Source organism: Sceloporus occidentalis, unplaced genomic scaffold (assembly GCF_023333645.1).
Source record: "Sceloporus occidentalis isolate IW3139 unplaced genomic scaffold, rSceOcc1.0.p SCAF_4, whole genome shotgun sequence".
Taxonomy (NCBI): Eukaryota; Metazoa; Chordata; class Lepidosauria; order Squamata; family Phrynosomatidae; genus Sceloporus; species Sceloporus occidentalis.
Genome location: NW_028316984.1, coordinates 135,757,359 through 135,777,410, shown reverse-complemented (window position 1 = coordinate 135,777,410; position 20,052 = coordinate 135,757,359). Strand labels below are relative to the sequence as shown.

Genomic DNA, 20,052 nt, shown 5'->3' with positions numbered 1-20,052 from the left:
CGTCCATCCTCGACTTCCGGTTTGCGGCGCCGCCCCCCTCAGCGCGGACTTGGTTTCTCCCGGAAGTGCCTCCATCTTGCGACACCGGCCTGAGGCGGAGGGAGCGGATCCTGTGAGGCAGGAGAGGAGGAGGGCGTCGGCGGCGGAAGGAGGAGCCCGGGAAGGGCAGGGAGGGACAGCCACGGTGAGTGAGAGGAGAGGCCCCGCTAGACCAGGCCTCCCCGAGTGGGTCCCCCTTGGTCCGGGCCCTTGGGAGGGGTGCAGAAAGTCCCTTCCTGCCGAGACTCGCTTCCCAACTCAGTTCTCTCCCCCGGAGGGCTTCGGTAGGCGTCGTCTGCTGGCCCTGGCTGGGAGGGGAGAGGCCCCGGGGCTGGCGGGGGAGAGGTTGAGAAGGGCCGGCCTCCTTCGTGGCTCCTTGGAGGCCTCGCTCTCTAGGCCCCGAGGCGGCTCCCAGGGGCTGGCCAGGTCCTCCTTTCCCAGGACGCGTCCTCCATCCCGGCCTAAGCGCCCTCCATTTTGAACATGACCAAGAAGCGTGGGTTTCGTGTCTCTCTCCATGAGCCTTTTTGGCTGAGGGCAGCCAGCCTCGGCCCTCCGCCCCAGTCTCCCGCCCGAGAGGGAGGCCGAAGCGTCCTCCACTTCCAGCATCGCCAAGCAGCATGGCTTTAGTATTTCGGGGAGCCTTTTGGGCTCCGAGCGACCAGCCTTGGTCCTCCTTTTCCAGGACGCGGCCTCCATTCCGCCTCCCTGCCCAGGAAGGACTGCAAAGCGTCCTCCATTTTGAAGTGCGGGGGTATATCTATAGGAGTGGGTTGGTTGGTTTGCGCTAGCTTTCCTTTGGCCGCCCTCCTACACTTTTGCTTGGGACGCTTTCCTCCTCGTCCTCCTCCTCTGAGCTGAGGGCACTTGGTCAGCCTGGGTCCGCAAGGCCCTGCCCTTCCCTGGCCAGCGCCTGGTAAATGGACCCCGCCCGGGCTGTGCCTTCTTGTGTAAAGCGATATCCTCCCGGCTGGCGAAGGGAATGTGGGGAGGGGGCATTCCTTGGGCCCCGGAGGAGGAGGAGGAGGAGCCCCTCGGAGGCCGGGCACGTGACCAGGTTGAATGGCGAGCCCTGAGTCTGGGGCTATCATGGGAATAAATGCATAAAGTCAACAAAGAATGGAAGCCTTCCTGGGAACTGCTTCCCCACTCAGGCCAGGAGCACCAGCTCCAGGCACCGCAGGAGGGAGGGCGCTCCAGGCAGTTAGAGAGTTCGAAGAGGCCACAAAGACCACCCAGCCCAGCCCCATTCTGCCATGCAGGAACTCTCCGTCAAAGCATCCTCTTTGACAGATGGCCATCCAGCCTCTGCTTAAAAACCTCCAAGGAAGGAGACTCCACTACACTCCGAGGAAGGAGTGTGTTCCACTGTCAAACAGCCCTTACTGTCAGAAGTTCCTCCTAATATTGAAGTGGAATCTCTTTTCCTGCAGCTTGCGTCCATTGCTCCGGGTCCTAGTCTCTGGAGCAGCAGAAAACAAGCTTGCTCCCTCCTGAATATGACATCCCTTCAAATATTTAAATAGAGCTATCATATCACCTCTTGACCTTCTCTTCTCCAGGCTAAACATCCCCAGCTCCCTAATTCATTCATCATAGGACATAGTTTCCAGACCCTTCACCATTCGAGGAGGACATGACCAAATAAAAGCTAACAACACCCACATATTTACAATTGCATATAAATGTAAACTCATGTCTCTTTCTACCCTTTCACTCTCTCCTGGCAACTTCTTGGCCCACTCAGGCCAGATGTGTCCTCACTGCAAAGGGGGACAAGGAACTGCAAAAATGGGGGACATTCAAGAAGAACGGAATACATGGCCAAATTAAAAACACTCATTTAAATATAACTTCATGCCTGTTAGTCCCAAATGAAGGACCATTTTGAACTCCCCCTGGACAGGAGGCTGGAGTGTAGGACGTGTCCCGGAAAAGGAGGACCCACTCTGGTTGCCCTGGCTCAGGCGAATATCTTGTAATGGGGATTGTGTTTGAAGCAGCTTTTAGGCAGTAGAAGGGAAATTCAGTAGAGGTGGAGCTGAGGGAGGAGGAAGGTAGTGAACAAAGTCTAAGTGGAAGAAAAGAGAATGGGAAGTACTGTATATACACTAAGTGTAGACAGTGAATGAGCACGTTTTGTCAGATTACTGTTACAATGTAGTGTTGTGTGTGTGTGTGTGTGTGTTGTGTCCCTTCTAAGTCATTTCCACCTTATGGTGACCCTAAAGTCACCCTATCCTGGGGTTTTCTTGGAAAGATTTCTTTGGAAGGGGTTTGCCAATGCCATCCTCTGAGGCTGAGAGCTTGACTTGTGGCCTAGAGATATGAAGGCTCACGGAAAATTAGGGGGAATCGTGCTAAAATAAAATACTCCATGATTGATTTTCTTCCTTTTTTTTTCAATTATTTCTTGTTTTTCCTTATTTTTTCTGAATTTTTTAATGGGAAAAACCCTGGAAAAAACCAAGAATAAATTGAAAAAAGGGAAGAAAATCAATTATGGAATATTTTATTTCAGCTTGATTCAGGAAAACATGGACAAAAATGGTTTTTCCATGGGCCTTCGCATCTGTAGACTTGCCCAAGGTCACCCAGTAGATTTCATGGCTTAACTGGGAATCAGACTCCATAGTTAGAGCCCAACACTCAAACCACTATGCCATCCATTCCCTTCCCATTAATACTTGAGCAGCTTGCCAGAGTTTTCTTATAGGTTACTAATTCTTCAGGATACTCACTTCTGAGAAAATATTTCATATTTGCTGTCTCCTTCTGCCATACACTGCTTCACTGTTTGCAAGAACAGTCTCTTGATGTAGAAGTAGTTTTATGTCATCTGCAATATATTTGTAGAGTTTAGATGTTTTGAATGTTGCTTTTTCAAATACTTCTAATCATCTATGTTGTAGTTTCTTTCTGTAGATATTTAAATAACATGCAGTTCCTAATGCTTTATCATTGTATTCTGCTCTGCCCTTTACAGAAAAAATGGAATATTGAAATTAGTTACTAAGACTGATGAAGAGCACTAACTCCCCCCCCCCCCCCCCCCCTTTTCACCTCTGTGGCTTTATACTGGCATGATGGCTTCTGCTTGTTCTGTTGCTTGCTGGTCAGAAAACTACTGGAAAGTCCCATCAGAGTGGTCTCTCTGTTCCTGTAGGATGGTAGATGGTGCTTGAGAAACCCCTTTTAAGAAACAAAAGGGTTAACATGAGATACCCCAGGAAACAGGATGTTGGAATAAAATTACAGTCATCCCTCCATATTTGCGGCTTTGATATTTATGGATTTGATTATTCACGGATTTCATTAATATGTTCTCTCTAGGACTGTCTAGGTCCTCCAGTGCAACTCTGTGGTCAAGTTTAACTAAAAGTTGCACTGAAAGACCATTTGTAGTTACTCCAGTGCCATTCTGTGGTCAGTGTATGTTGGACATTGACCACAGAGTTGCCCTGGAGGACCTAGAGATTCCTAGAGAGGTGTCCTCTCAGGTAAAAACAGTGTTTTTGTTATTTGCAGTTTTTCCATATTCACGGGGGTCTTGTTGCCCTAACCCTAGCTCTGTGGAATATGGAGGGACAACTGTAGAAAGGTGGAGAGGAATCATAGAATCGTAGAGTTGGAAGAGACCACAAGGGCCATCCAGTCCAACCCCGAAGTGGAGATGAATTGGGGGGAGAAGTTGTAAGAGGAACAAACTGGGAAATTCTCACCCAGAACTGTGTGTTGAGCACCATCCTCTTTATTTGATCCCCAATAAATGAAAAGCAAGCCCCCAGTTTTATAGAAAATGGCAGTGTCCTTTACTTCAATACATAGGGATCCAAAATCGAGGGGATACAGTTCTCTAGCGGGGATTTCCCCCCATTTCAAAATCTTAGGCATTTCTAATTTAATTTTGCAGTCTTTTGGAGTGCAGTTTGAGAGAGGGACTTGCCCAGAACCATCTGGTTCAATCAGTGGCTAAGGAAATGGTATTGAGAAACTAAATGTAAGCGCCACATGTTATGAACAAACTAAAATCACCAAATGTTTTTAGCTCACTTTTCCATGAAATGTTCAAGAAGGCTACAAACATATTAAATAAAAACAAAAAATATTGTAAAATTGAAGGAAACTACAGGTAAAAGCCAGCATGAAATTTAAAAACAAAAAATCATATATGATGGCTCAATGAAACATTTTTTAAAAGTGTGGCAGGGCTGCGCGGAGTCTCACACCAATCCGGGGAGGGGGGAGCGGCCTCAGGCTACTTCTTTTCCCCCATCTGCATGACTCCTGAATAAGCATTCCACCACGCCCACACCTGCATTTCCAAGGAATGGGAGTAGATGGCACACCATACTAAGGCTCTCCTTGTTTTGGCTGTTAGCTGAGCATTCAAAACTGAGGGTGAAGTTTTCAGGCCATCTAGCTTAGACTAAACTAGTGGTCCCCAAACTGTGCTCTTTAAGGGATTTGGGGCTTCAGTTCCCAGAATCCCAGGCTATAAAGGCAGCATTGTTTGGATGTTATTGGATTCTCTCGCTTCCAGTAAGCAGTGGTTCCCAAACTGTGCCCTTTAAGAGATTTTTGGGACTTCAGCTCCCAGAATCCCAGTCTATTGGCCAACATGAAGTCCAAAATCTTTTTAAAGGACACAGTTTGGGGACCATTGGTCCAAACCCATATTTCCAGATTCACTAAGCATGATTAAGCTTCAGTTATCCAAATGATGCTTCATTTTAAACCTTCCTACAAATACCAATTCGTACACATACGTATATATAAACTTGTGGTGCTGTTATCTTCCTGAGGTGCAAAACACACTACAAAAGTAATCCAGTTTGAGACTGCTTTAATTGTGTTGGCTCAGTGCTAGGGAATCCTGAGAACTGTATTTTTTGTGGCACCAGAGCTCTCTGACAGAAAGCTAAATGTCTCACAAAACTACAGTTTCCAGAATTCCCTAGCATTGACCCAGGGCAGTTAAAGTGGTGTCAAACTGGATTATTTCTGTAGTGTGTTTTGGGCCTGGAGATAGCTATGACAAATATTAATCAGTTATTGATAAGATTGGTATTTCCTTCCTAAATATGCTAATTAATAGCCATGTGTAATATCTTGCCACATCTGCAAATAGCCTTTGAAAACACATTTCAGAAGTAAAATTAGTTTTTAGAGATAGTGGCTGTAATCCAATGGGTGACATCCTCTGATGGAATTGATTCTATCAAAAGGGAAAGAATCTCCGCTCCCCACTGTAGCCTCCCATACACCCCAAAATCGTAATCCAAAAGCCTGGAAATCTTTCCAAATAATTTTCAAATGACACCCAAGACAATAGAGTCAAAAGGAGAGAGAGAGTGTGTGTAATATCTATATGACATTGGATCTAGTCTACCAACTGAATTCGGTCCCAGCAAGAGGACAGAATTCTTTAGAAATCTGGCTGCTTTGAGAGGAAGCAGACCATTGATGCATCTTGCCCAGTAGTTCCCAATGCCAGAGAACCACTGCCCTCCCATTGAAGGTTTTAGAATCATCATATCAGTCACTTAATTTTATTATCACTTGTTATTTTAAGCTAGAGAAACAAACCTATTTCTCCAGTTTGTTGTGGGGAGACAACCCAAAATGTTGATTGGAGACCATAATGAACAAGCCATAGTTAGTTGGCCTACGTCAGGGCAACTAGCTTGTCACTGTGTCCAAATGTACTTATTGAAAAGATATTATTATCCTGCAAAATAATGTGGTGCATAATTTCTTGTTGTCTTACAAATTACTGTATATACTCATGTATAAGTCTGGAAATTTTAGTCAAAGTTTTAGTGCAAAAAACCTGGGTCAACCTATCCATGGGTCGGTGTAAGTACTATATCTTATCAAAGTAGGAGCCACCCCTTTCTCTGAGTAAGGTGATGAAAGCCAAGAGCTTAATCCATCCCAGGAGAACCTAAAAGACACACCAGCACCCTCTACTTTATTAGCTATAGTGCTGCTTACAGCTTGGCTTTTACATAGGTTATATCAATAGCTATAATTTTGGCCCCCAAACCTGCCCTTGACTGATACAAGAGGTCGACTTATAGTTGAGTATATACAGTTCATGAAGATAGAACCTGTGTTTTGGCTGGTTTGGTTAGAAAAAAAATCTATACCAGGCTGTGCATAGTATTTTGCTCCTGTGATTTACAGATGTAAATAACAGATACAGGATTGTGCTACAACAGTGGTTGCCATACATTTTTAGGCTACTGTTCCCTTTCCTCTTGGGCAACAACCCTAGCATCCTCCAACACGTATTTCTTAATATTTGGACTACTGTTTGTACAGCAGCCATCTGTCCAGCAGCATCTATCTCATCCACACCTAGCCCGCTACCATCTCTGCCTCCCCCTCAGCCTCTCATGTGTAAGAAAGGCTGGCTGGCTGACTGCTCGGTTTGTGCTCCCAGGGTGGCCCGCTGCAAAGGGAGCAGCAGCTGAGCAGCAAGTGGCCAGCCAGTGGGCTTGGGAGCAGCAACCAAGCAACTGGCTAAGTAGCGATAAAGAAGTCTCTCACCCATAGAAGTTGAAGCAATGATTTGATTTGCGGTTCATTTTACTTGAAATTAAATATTTCAAAGCTGGATTTAAAAGTTGTCCTTCTATGACATATCTCTGCTTCTAAAATACAGTCATCCCTTGGACTTCGCAGGGGATCCGTTCCAGCCCCCTCCCCCCCCAGTTTCAAAACTCATGCATATTCAATCCCCATAGGCTTGAATGGGGTGTGTGCATGCGGGGGGTGCCACAGGTGCGCATCCCATTGGAGTTAATGGCGGTCGCCCCTCAGCGGACTTGAAGGGATGACTGTAGTGCCTCTGTGTTTTTGTTGCTTTTAATTCATATTGGTTTGGTGGGTTTTTTATTGTATTTATTTTATGTGTGTTTGAACATTATAAACCGTGGATTTGTCATTTCTGCAAAGATGAGCTGTAGAAAATAGATGTTAATGTAATAACATCATTAGGTTCAACTCATTTGTCATCAAATTTAGTTGAAAGTTACAATCCTGCCATTAAAAGTATATATTATGGCTTCCATGGACTCTACAGTTGAATGACCCAGACAATCTTTGATACACTGTCTATAAACAGAGTTTCAGGTATATTTATCCATTAGTGCTTCAAGTCTGTCTTTGGAGAAAGCCTTATGTGACAGATGTTCTTCACTACCATCTCACAAATCTCAAATATAAGGATGTTTTAGTTGTGATGAACGGCTTTTGAGTCCCGAAAGTACTGGTAGGATTACTGTTGTACATTGTTTTTTCTTCTCTAGAGGTAAGAAACTGTACATCAGGAGGTACAGTTGGCTCACAGCTGGAAGTTGTCCCATCCATTGCCCCCTGTTGTGCATTTTACAATTAAAAACTATCTGAGGCAGCAGTACTCTTCACAGGTCTGTATTTGTAGAGTTTTGAAAAAGCACTGTTAACTTTTCTTTTCATGTATTTCCAGATACACTAATTCAGGTATTTATCCCAAGCATAAATAGGAATGACAATAATTCTGTCCTCAATTTTCTGATCAGGAGGACTGCCAGGAGAAAGATGCTGCCTTAAAAGATTAAAAGAAAATAAGGAACCCGAGGGTATTTTTGAGAAGTCTTCCTGGAATCATTCCTTTCTAGAACTTGATATGTTTTGCAAGATTGATTATTTCAGTGAACTGGCTATATGCCTTCCAAAGGATTAGCAATATTTCCTTTGAATTTTGTGTTGTTTTGTGGGTGACTTTTTTTTGTTTTCCCAAACAATATTGGAATTTAGTTTTTCGTATCTTTTTCAACACATCTGTGTAGTCTTTTGCCTCTGCAGCCTGAGGCTTGATCAGTTCTTCCCTGCAGTCATGCATAGCTGTTGATGCAAAGGTAGGAGTAATCTAATCTGTGTGTTTAGGAATGAAGGCTGATTGGTGAGTTCATGAATAGATCTTTGCCTGTGTAAAATGTGATACTCCAAAGCGCATAATGTCCTTGGCAAACCTTAAAGCATGTCAAATCTGGTGCTTTCCTTATGCATATGCTCTTCCTCTTCATATTTTGCTTGGAGCTGTCATAGTAGCTGTAGAAGTGAAACTGTTACGTGTATATCTGTGTGTGTGTTTAAACTAAACTGTCTTGAGGTAGTTGTCATTACTTCCACAGGTACGTAGATAAACTTAATCTATCTTGGACCTTTTTTTCTTTCTATAGGCATCCTATATTTCACCAGTGCTTCTGGTTTCCTGGGCTGTACATGTTCCATCTAAATTCTATTCCACTATGTTTGAGGTAGTCTATACTTATCTTGCCTGGTGTTCATAAGAATCCAGGCTATGCTTTGGGAGACAAAACTGAGATTTACTGATCCTGAAAATCTGTGGGAGCAGCAATTACCTTCTAGAGAAGGGGTGCAGAAAATGCAGCTCATGGGTCAAATACAGACCCAAGGTTATTTTTGTGAACTGCTCTCCTCCAGATTTAGTGAGGCAGGGCAAATTTTCTTTGGCTTGTCTTTTTGTTAAAGGCATTGCAAGTTACTGCAGACTATTTTGCTCTGTTTGGGACAGTCCTTGTACAGTCAGTTCTCCATATCCATGGATTTTTTTTTTAATCCATAGATTCAACCATCCATGAATTGAACACACACACACACATTCCAAAAATCAAACCTTAATTTTGCTATTTATATAAGGACATCATTTTACTGTGCCATTGTATTTAATGGGACTTGAGCATCCACACATTTTGATGTCTACAGAAACCAAATGCCAGCAGATACCAAGGGCCCAATGTATTCTTTTTAGGCCCTGATGGTACCTTTTTCCAAATAGAATGTGATTATCTTATAATGATTTGGTTACTGCCGTTCCAACTGTGGACACAGATCCATTACACAGGAAAGATCCTGTTACAATACTGTGGAGTATGTGTGTCTGGATCCTTGCAACTGGCACCAGCTATTCCTCAAGCTTGCATATTGTAACCACATGTCTTATTTTATTACCTGTGAAACTTTTCATTTCACTGTTGTGCTGTTACTCAGCCATTTCTCATAGCTTACATCTGAGTCAAGTTATGTATGTGCTAAGAAAAATTATATTAAATTCTTTGATCAACTCAGCTTCTCAAATTTTTATGACAAAAATGTACACACTTTTGAGAGCTTTTGATTTATTCATCAGAAAAAAAAGTTGCAAAAAGCAAGTTGAATTAAATATTGAATTCATGAGATTTGTGTAGTCAGAATGTTAAAGTGAGATTAGGAAGGTTCAGTTTGCAGATCTGGTTAATACTAACTTGAATGTCCATCCCATCTCTATTTCATTTAAAACAATGATCCTATACATACTATGATTTTAACATCATCTGCCCTTTCCCTCACCCTACCTGTAACATTGTGCTTAATTAAGAGATCAGGATATATTAATAGCCTGGATATTCAAGGGGGACATGTGAATTAGCCTAACAAAAGTATTAACATTATTGTGAATTTTGGAATCTTGCTAGTAGTCAACATAGAATCATAGAGTTGGAAGAGACCACAAGAGTCATCCAGTCCAACCCCCAGACTTGCAGAAAATCACAGTCAAAGCATCCCCAACAGATGGCCATCCAGCCTCTGTTTAAAGACCTCCAAGGAAGGAGACTCCACCACACTCTTTAGGGAGTATGTTCCACTGTCAAACATCTCTTACTGTCAAGAGGTTCCTCCTAATGTTGAGGTGGAAAATCTTTTACTGTAGCTTGCATCCATTGTTCCTTGTTCTAGTCTCTGGAGCAGCAGAAAACAAACTTGCTCCAGCCTCAATATGAAACCCCTTCAAATACTTAAATAGGGCTATCATATCACCTCTTAACCATCTCTTCTCCAGGCTAAACACCCCCAGCTCCCTAACTCTTGCCTCATAAGGCATGGTTTCCAGACCCTTCACCATTTTGGTCACTCTCCTTGGATACGCTCCAATTTGTCCACATCCTTTTTGAATTGTGGTGCCCAGAACTGGACACAGTATTCCAGGTGAGGCCTGACCAAAGCAGAATAGAGTTGCAGTATTACTTCCCTTGATCTTGACACTATACTTCTGTTGATGCAACCTAAAATTGCTTTGGCCTTTTTAGCTGCTGCATCACACTGTTGATTCATGTCCAACGTGGGGTCTACTAGAACTCCTAGATCCCTTTCACACGTAGTCTCATTCAGCTAGGTGTCGCCCATCTTATATCTGTGCATTTCATTTTTCCACTCTTACAGTGCCTTACATTTCTCCGTGTTGAAATTCATTTTGTTAGCTTTGACCCAGCTTTCTAATCTATTCAAGTCTTCTTGAATTTTGATCCTGTCCTTTGGGGTATTTGCTACTCCTCCTAATTTGGTATCATTGCAAATTTGATAAGCATGCCTTCTATTCCTTCATCCAAGTCATTGATTAAAATGTTGAATAGCACTGGGCCCAGGACAGAATCCTGTGGCATCCCACTGGTCACTTCTCTCCAGGATGAAGATGATCCATTGCTGAGTATCCTTTGGGTTCGGCCAGTCAAACAATTACAAATCCATATAACAGTTGCCTTGCCTAATCCACATTTTACAAGCTTGTTTGCAAGAATGTCATGGGGAACCTTACTAAAATCGAGATATGCTATACCTACAGCTTTCCCTTTGTCTATCAAGCTGATAATTTTATCAAAAAAAGAGATCAGATTAGTCTAGCATGACTTGTTTCTCTGAAACCCATCTTGACATTTTGTGATAATGGCATTGCTTTCTAAATGTTCAGACTCTCTGTTTAATGATGTGCTCTAGAATCTTTCCTGGTATTGATGTCAGACTAACTGGATGATAATTGTTGGGATCCTCCTTTTTCCCCCTTTTTGAAGATGGGAGACAATGTTTGCCCTCCTCTAGTCTACTGGGACTACTCCTTTTCTCCAGGAGTTTTGAAAGGTTATTGCCAATGGCTCTGAGATTACATTTGCCATTTCTTTTAATGTCCTTGGATGTAGTACATCTGGTCCTGGAGACTTAAATTCATTTAGATTAACCAGATATTCCTGTACTTCGTCTTTACTTATTCTGTGCTGCATTTCTCCTATTGTGTCCTCTGCTCTATTTTCCTCAAGTTAAGCACCCTTTTTCTATTCTGAGAACACTGAGGCAAAGAAGCTGTTGAGTAGTTCTGCCTTGTCTCAATCCCCTGTTAGCATTCTCCACGTAGTGGCCCTACCATTTCCTTTTTCTTCCTTTTGCTATGGACATACCCCCAAAGCCCTTATTGTTCTTAACCTCTCTAGCAATCCTAAACTTGTTCTGTGCTTTTGCTTTTCTGACTTTCATCTTACATGTGCTAGTTATTTGCTTGCATCCCTCCTTGTTTATTTCCCCCCTTTTCCATTACTTATAAATGTTCTGTTTAAAACTTAGCTCAGTTGAAAGTTCTTTAGTCATCCATCCTGGTTTCTTGAGACACCTCCCATTTTTCCTCCTCATTGGAACAGTTTGAAATTGTGCCTTCAGTATCTCCCTTTTGAGAAACTCCCATCTACCCTGAACTCCCTTCTCTTTTACTATTCCTGACATAGGAGCAAAACAGACGGCCCCAAAGGAGCAGCTTGCCGCCACCCCTTTGAGCTCCAGATCAGAGCTGCAGTGCACACATACCTGATTTGGCATTTTTCCAGCCCCAAAAGAAGCAGCAAAATGCTGCTCTTTTGCACGGAAAAAGGTGCCTTTGCCGCTACTGTGGCACTTTTCAGTGCTCCTTTTGCATGTGGTCTCTGAACGCTGTGCCAAAGGAGCACCATAATGCTGCCCGCCAGCTGAGTGGCATGATGGCAGCATGGGAATAGAGTTAATGTGGATGGTGGATGTTGACCACAAAGTTGCACTGAGTGACCTAGAAATTCCTAGAGAGGTGTTTTCTTAGGTAAGAAAATTAGTTGCGGGGGGGGGGGGGGGATTTGCAATTTTTCCACTTTCACAGATACCCTGAGCCTCCAATCCCAATGAATGTGGAGGGCCTACTGTAATTCAAAAAAAATTTTTTTACTCTAAATACACTCTTAAGGTATGTGGAGGGCATTTATACCACATTTGGCAGTCCCCAGTTCTACCCAAAAAAAAAAACCCCAAAACTTAAAAACAAATTGTATCCAAGTGTCTTAGGAGATGGCGGGCATTTTTCCTATGTTTGAGGGTCACCTTGGGCCAGTTCAGGTCCAAGAGGGCTTTAGGGGGCAACACACATCCCCATGATCACTTAAATTCTGCAAGCTGATTTAGACATGCATGCATGCATACACACACAATTTTCTCTTACCCTTGCTTTTCTTTTAAGTGCAAAGAAAAACAAGGTAAATACATAGAATATATAGGGAGATGGAATAGGTCTAAATGATATGAATGCAAGAGTTTCCATTTTTGGTGAATAAAAAATAAATCTGAAAACAATTAAGAATAATTGCTTAATATGGTGGTTGCCAATCTTTGGTCCTCCCTTTGTTTTAAACTTTAGAGCCCAGAAGCCCCAGCCAATTTAGCAACATTCAGGAATTAAGGGAGCTGAAGTCCAAAATTTCTGGAGGACCAAAAATTAGGAACCACTGGTTTAGTATGTACTTAACTTCTAATGAATCAAGGAGACGTCCAACCATGTCTCTCAGTCCCCTCTTAATTGATTACACGGTGCCCTGTTCTGACCTCAGCAGAAGTACTGATCAGGCACTCGCAGAAAGCTGCTTGCCTAGCAAGGAAGCCATGGTGGACTTCGAAATAATAATGCCAGTATAGGATATAGGAAGCCTATATTCGTGATCTTTTCACTGCCACAATTTAATTAATTTTAAGGACTATCTCAGATTTTTTACTCCATAGATCATTAGAAGGCAAGTACTCACAATCCACTAATTATAATTTTGCATCTGTTTTCATAACATACATAATCTTGTAGCAGAATTTGGGTTAGGCTAATGCCGAATTTTAAACCTTTTGAATATCCCATGCCTGTTTAAATTTGCACTTCGCCCTTTTTTTATGTGAACAAACCCAGACCCTGACTTCAGACTGTGGTTTGTTAGGAAAACAACAAAACAGAAATCCCAGTTCAGATGTTAAATAAGCCATAGATGGGGATTTCATGGTTTGTTTAGTAACTCTCACTTAGCAGCAGTAGCTAGGTGGAGAGATTGGGTACCATACACCAGCATCGCAGTTATTTATTCCCATTTAGTCAGGGTTCTGTCTTATTGTTTTAAGCAAACTAAACCACAAACTAGACCTGACTTTCTCAAGATGTCCAGTAAGGGCCCATTCCTACTTACATGTAGATTCGGTTCCTGAACCGAATCCTAAAACCGGTTCCCACTATGTTTGCGTCGGTTTCAGGATTCCTTTCAGGAATCGATGTGCCTGTTTTGACAGGCTTCTTTTTGACATGGCAGAAGAGGCTTCCCCAGCCTCTCCTGCCATGTCTGCCTCCCTCCCTTCCTCTCCTCCTCCTCCCTCCCTTCCTTCCTTCCTCTCCTCCTCCTTCCCTCCTGCCTGGGTGCGGCGGCAGCGGGGGCTGTCAGGGCTCCCTTGCCTCTGTCCGTTCTTCTTGCAGAGGCAGAGAAGGCTGCCGGCCGGCACTTGTTCGACATGCCTCCGTCCGGCGTGCCTTAGTCCGTCCTCCAGTGACGTCCAGGACGGAGCTTGTCCAAAGACCTCCAGCCGGCAGCCTTCTCCGCTACCGCTGTCCTGCAGGCTGCCGGGGCCTCCCTGAGCTTGGCCATTCTGGGAGGCCCCAGCAGCCTGCAGGACAGCGGCAGTGGAGAAGGCTGCCAACTGGGGGTCTTTGGACATGCCTCCGTCCTGGACATCGTTGGAGGACAAACGAAAGCATGCTGGCTGGTGGCATGTCCAACGAGCCCTGGCCAGCAGCCACCTCTGCCACAAGAAGAATGGACAAGGGAGTCCTGAGAGCCGCCACCGCCAGGACCCTGAGGCAGGAGGGGAGGAGGAGGATGAGGGGAAGGAAGGAAGGAAGGAAGGAAGGAAGGAAGGAGAGGAGAAGGAAGTATGGGGGGAGGGGGAGGCATGGTTGGGGCGGAGAGAGGCTGCCAGGGCAGATTCAAATCCACCCTGGGTTCCCACTGGGTTGAATCAAACCCCAGCTCCTTTGTGGCACAGGTTAAATGGGGGGGATCCATGCCCCCCCTTAGGAATCGATTCCAAATTGATTCCCAAGTGGGAAACATGGTCGTTTAAACCGGTTCGTGATTCAACACAATCCAATTTAAACAGTAGTGGGAATGGGCCCTAAGTGTTACAGGTGAGTGGGTTTTCTGCACTGGATTTCCCTTGTCTTAAACATCACTTTCTCCATCCTTAGGAATTGCCCTGCCATCTACTTCAGTGTTCTTTTTTCAGCAGTGTCTGAACAAATTCCTCTTGGGAAAATTTCAAGCAAGGCATGAAAGCAACAGCTTTCTTCTTACTATGTATTTAAGCTGTGGCATTTAGAATGAATCTTTTCTCTGATTATGGAAGAGCCATTTAACTTTGATGAGTAACATCCCTTGATGGATCTATTTTCTATAAATTTGTGTAGTTCTTAAAAAAAATCTTGGCAGTTGGCCCTCTTATGAATTATATACATTGCTGATCCTTTCTGTAAGAAGATATTTGTAGAAAATCTCTTTGGATAAGTACAGTTACCTCACATCCTGTCAATATATATGAAATCGGGCTTTTTAAATTTTTCATTTTTTTAAAAAAATGAAAAGCTGCTATTATTGTGTACTTTACTTGAGTCTCATCTGTTGTTGTGTAACCCATTTGCTAAGTTTAAAATTTGGCAGGATCACTAAGGCCCAGACAGAGTTGCTGTAGAGTTGGGACGTGACTTGTGAGCTGCTGCCATCTGACCATTAGTGTGCATCACAGAGGTTTGAAAGGAGTATTGCTTTGATATGATACAGATCTACCCAAAATCTATGGGGAAGTGTTAACAATAAAAACTTCACTTATGTGGTTGAATGGTAACTTGGTATCAGCTAAATCAAGAGGGTTATTATCTCATGTTGGCAGACTGCTTTCTGCACTGCCGAGAGCACAGGGTGCAGTTTTTCCTGTACTTCACAGTTTCAAGCATCTTATCAGTTTAGCTAACAAGCAACATAACTACATTATGTACGTGAAAACTGTACACAACAACAAGCAAAGGCTAGAAGAATGGCATCAGTTCTTCTGTTGTAAGGGGTTAGTTTCTAGATTTTTCACTCTCTGCAATGTAATTTATTTGCTATTTATTTATTGTACCTGTTTCCATTTTCTTGTAACATGCAAAGTGGGGCTCTTGTTTATTGCTCTGACTGATGTAAGAGTGGCAGTCTCCTGTTCTTACAGAAATGTACAGAATTGTAAATGAATCTCATGGCATAGGTATCAGCATATGACTTAGCTTTTATTCTTTTGAAGGGAAGTGAGAATGTGAGATAAAAAAAGAAATCGATGCGAATTTCAGATAAGCTTGTCAGATAATTGTAGCTTTACTTTCTGGTATGGATTTCAGGTTTTTGCTTAGCTGTTGGTATTTATGGCTTTGATATTCATTCACAATATTGTAGCTGATATTTGATAAAAGTGGTACTTTAATCTCACTAAAATACTCTTTCGCCAAAGTGTAATAACTTGAGAAGTTATACATAGGTTAAAATTCAGTTCTGTTAAAGACGCAAAGTTCCCTGCTGGATCACACTGAAGGTCAGTTTAGTTCAGTCTACTTCTGTTATCCACAATGGCCAATCTAATGCCTATCTGAAGCCAATAAGGACAGTAGCTCTTGCCTACTGTTATTTCCCAATGACTGATATTCAGAAGTATACTGCCTCTGATCCTGGAGGTGCGTGTTGTTTTCTTGAGAACTAACCGTTAATGACTTTATTCTCTATGAATTTGTCTCAGTTCCTTTAAAGCCATTTAAGTTAGTGGATTTCGCCACATCTTATTGTAGCAAATTGTAGCTTTAAAAGTATGTACCATGTGAAGAAAAATGCATCCTCTTGTCTGTTCTTAATCTCCTATGATGCACCCTCATCAGAGGACTTTGGATTCTACATTTGTGAGAGAAGAAAAGTTTTTACCTCTTTCTATATTATCTACACTATGTGCTCTGATCACATCTTCTTCACAGAGCAAGAAAGGGCATCTTACAGCTTTCCAGATGATGTTGGACCCCCATCATCCCTGACCATTGGCAATACTGGAAGGGCTAATGGGATTTGGAGTCCAACAGCATTAGGATGGTCATAGGTTGCTCATACCTGTAATAGGGCTAGTACAGTCAGCCCTCCTCATAGGCGGGCTTGCCTTCCGCAGCTTTGAGCTTACGCGGAAGGCAAGCCCCATTGGAAATAATGAGACGCATACCTGCACCATACGCCTCATGTGCTGCTGCGTGCACGTGCCTAATTATTTCCTATGAGGCTTGAGCATATGCTTTTCCCCATACGCAGGGGAGTCTGGAATGGATCCCCCGCGTTTAGGGAGGGCAGAGTGTATATTTAAGCTTTTAATATTACATATTAGAGGCAAGTGATTGTCTTAGAAAAGATAATGTGACCACTTTTTTCACCCAAATTTCTTGTTATTGAAACAGTAGCAAAGTGTACAATGCGCCCGCATCATACGCGGCTTCCAGCATACGCTGGGAGCCACGCCGGAAAGGCTTCTCCTGTACCCCGGAGGAAACAGTGGGGGCATGCCAGGTGCGCGCCCGCAGGAACAATCTCCATTGTTTCTAATGGGGCTTGACTTTACCCGATATTTCCCTTACGCAGCAGGGTCCGGATCCCCTGCATAAGGGAAGGGCCAACTGTACTATCAAGCACATTGAAGAACCTAAAATAGTAAATGTATAGAAGGCTAGCAGATGAACAGGCAAGATTGAATTATAACAAATCAGTGTGTTCTAAAGATACAAGACTTGAGCTGAGGAATAACAAGTTTATGTAGCTTGAAGGTACTAATGAATTTGATGTGATAAAATGACTCAAGCCCTAATTATCTCAAAATTAAGCTGCTTTGTAGTGATTTATATTCTGATAGAATAACCATCACATTACTTTCAGAGGCATAGAGAAGTCAGAGATGTATGTAAGCTAGGTATCCATGGCCATTGTTGCTAATAAGAATTTTCTGTGAAATTCTATGTGGTATATTTTTTACTTCCTGGAAGTGTGTGATACATCTCTCATCTGGCAAAATATATCTAAGAAGGATCAGTTCAGTTGCTGCCTGATCATTCTGTAATAGATGCAGAGAAGTTAACTTTCACAGAATTATTCAGCAGTACAGTAGTTAATATTAGACTTTGGGAATTTAATACTGTGACAATTTCAGATTAAATTGTGTAAATTATGACAAAGGTTAGTGTTGAGTTCCTCATACTTTTTAGCATATGAAGAGTTACATTTGATAGGCTAAGAGTTTCTGAACATTCTGTTTCTTTCATGAGTGAGTTTGGGAAGCTTGAACATTTCTTGAGCTTGACTGGTATTCTATGCTTAGCTGCAGTTTCAAGAAAAAAGTACAAATCTTCTCCTTTCCAAAGATTTGAAGTCTTGAACAAAAGCAAATGGCAAGCATGTTTGTGAATCTATATTCATCCAATGTTAATAATCTTGTGCAATTCCAACTTGCTTGTTCTAAATTAGCAACTCGATGTAATAATGTCCTAGATTATGAAAAAATATTTTACCTAAAGTAATATTTGAGGCTTCATTTTACCCCCCTTTGAGTAAAGAACTTGATTGGAAGGTATGAAGCTAGTTTGTGTTCCTTCTGCTCTGTTGCACACAACTATCTTCATGGATCTGACACTGTTTATCTGACAGTGCACACAGTACTGCTTCGCCAGGGAAAATTACACAAAACAAGCCCAGTGCATCAGCATTTTCATTGTGTACTGAGCTGAGTTTCTCTTCACATGGTCACATCCCCTTTTTAATCCTGGTCCCCATGTTCCTTTCCCAGTCCAGCCTGTTATTGTGGTGTCTATTGCTGGTCTCCCCAAGCTTGTGTTCTTGTGGTTTGAGTGTCTTTTGTGTGGAATCAGTGTGTTAAGACCTGCAGAACCTAAGTGGTGGTGTTCAATTGGTTCGACAGGACAGTGATCTAGCATTAGTGGTTTGTGGTAAGCAGAGAAGTGATGGCTGCTTTTAAGTTGGATTTCCTCCCAGAAATGATGGTGGATCATTGCTCCTTGAATGCCAGCCCTATGTAAGTATTTTGTTTTCATAGCTAATCTTCATTGATGCTGCTTTGAATTTGTTCTTTTGAAGGTGGTGGGGAAGTTCCTTAATGTTCTATATTAGGGAAAGAACCAAACAGGCATGCATAACTGCAGAGTTAACTTATGAAAGAACCTGAAAGATGCTTAGAATTTATATTATCAGCACGATCTCCATTGGACACAGTAGCAAATGTTTTCCATTGAACCACAAAATCTGCTCTATGGCTAGCTGATTTCAGAGCTACACTACACTACTTAAGATATTTTCAGTTTCATGCAGTCATGGACACTTGTGCAATTTTATGGTGTTATATTTGTAGCAAGTTGAATATCCAATTTTACAAATTAAATTAATTTTCTGTACTCCCTATGAGATGACATCTTAAGATAGTTCAAACACAAACAAAAAATTTGTTGACCAAAATTAAATGTTATGAATGCATAAAGTTATAAAAGCATCTTTCAGGCATGCATGCTTTATTGTTGTGGAATTGGCTTTAGCAGAATAAAGTGGTTCTCAGGTAAGTGTGAATAATACATTACATATTTATTTGACTTTCTCCTCCAGAAAGATCCCAAGGTGATTTATATGAAATGTAATTACAGTGGGCCCTTGGTATCTACTGGGGTTTGGTCCCAGAACCACCACCCCCGCCCCCATGGAGTGAGGATACCAAAATCTTAGATGCTCAAGTCCCATTAAATGCAATGGCATAGTAAAATGGTGTCCTTTATATAAAATGGCAAAATCAAGGTATGCTTTTTGGAATTTATATATTTTAAAAGATATTTTCATGCCACGGATTGTTGAATCTGTGGATAAAGAATTTGTGGATATGGAGGGCCAACTGTGTATCAGGACTTCCTCAGTGTATCCACCCCACAATGTTGATCTTGCTTAGCTGTTAAACATGGATAATAAGAAGTGACTAGAATATGCCTATAAGTTTCTCTTGAAAATTGCAGTTTTGTAATTTCAATATGCATGGTCCTTCACAGGGCACAGACAAACAGGTACCTACCCAATTGACTGTAATTTTACACAGGATAGTATCAGATGAAGGGGATATTATCTATTTAAGGGTCCTAAACACTTCAGGCATAAGTCTGTAATCCAGCATTTGCGGGGCGCATCCAGCTGACTTTTTAACTGTGGAATACAGAAAGCCTCAAATACAAGTCTTTCCTGAATCAAACAATCAGTGTCAGCTGCGTTTTCAGTATATGTTCACTGTTATACCCTACAGGCACCAGATCGTGACTGATTTTGGGAGCTAAGTAGGGTCAGTGGTGGTTAGTACTTGGATGAAAGACTGTCAATAAAGGCCAGTTGCTGTAGGCTATATTTGAGAGGAAGGAACTGGCAGAACCACTTCTCATTATTCCTTGCCTAAGAAAATCTTAGGAAATTCATGGGGTCACCATAAGTTGACAGGCAACTTGAAGACACATACACATCTAAAGTGGTCACAATAATGAAAGTATGGGTCATTGATTTTAATGAAATTCTCTAATAATTGGTTTAGGATCAAATATGAACTACTCTGGCTCTTCATATAACTAATGGAATGAAACCCTTTTATTACTGTGAAATTTAAAAAAAAAATCTCAACAGATTTTTTTTCCAGATTAGATCAGTGAGATAAACTATATTCCATTTAGAATCATTCAAGACAATTTACAGCGTAAAAGTATTAAATATAAACCTGAAGTTAACAGTGCAT

General features: G+C 42.2%; 1 protein-coding gene across 9 annotated transcripts in view; it reads left to right on the top strand.

The window, feature by feature from the left end:
• The first annotated feature begins 58 nt into the window (after nt 1-58).
• The window catches only part of CELF1 (CUGBP Elav-like family member 1), a 51,863-nt gene continuing 31,869 nt past the window's right edge, over nt 59-20,052 (top strand). For 6 of the 9 annotated variants that reach the window (XR_016280947.1, XM_089521664.1, XM_089521663.1 and 3 more), the window contains exons 1-2: nt 60-184; nt 18,202-18,315. Coding sequence is in view for 7 of the 9 variants with exons in the window: in XM_089521664.1 (XP_089377790.1) it covers nt 18,245-18,315 (71 nt within the window). In the remaining 2 variants the exon portion in view is untranslated. Of the gene's footprint in view, nt 185-305; nt 324-18,201; nt 18,316-20,052 lie in introns of those variants that run through there. The other 3 variants (XM_089521666.1, XM_089521660.1, XM_089521665.1) reach the window with 3 other exon arrangements.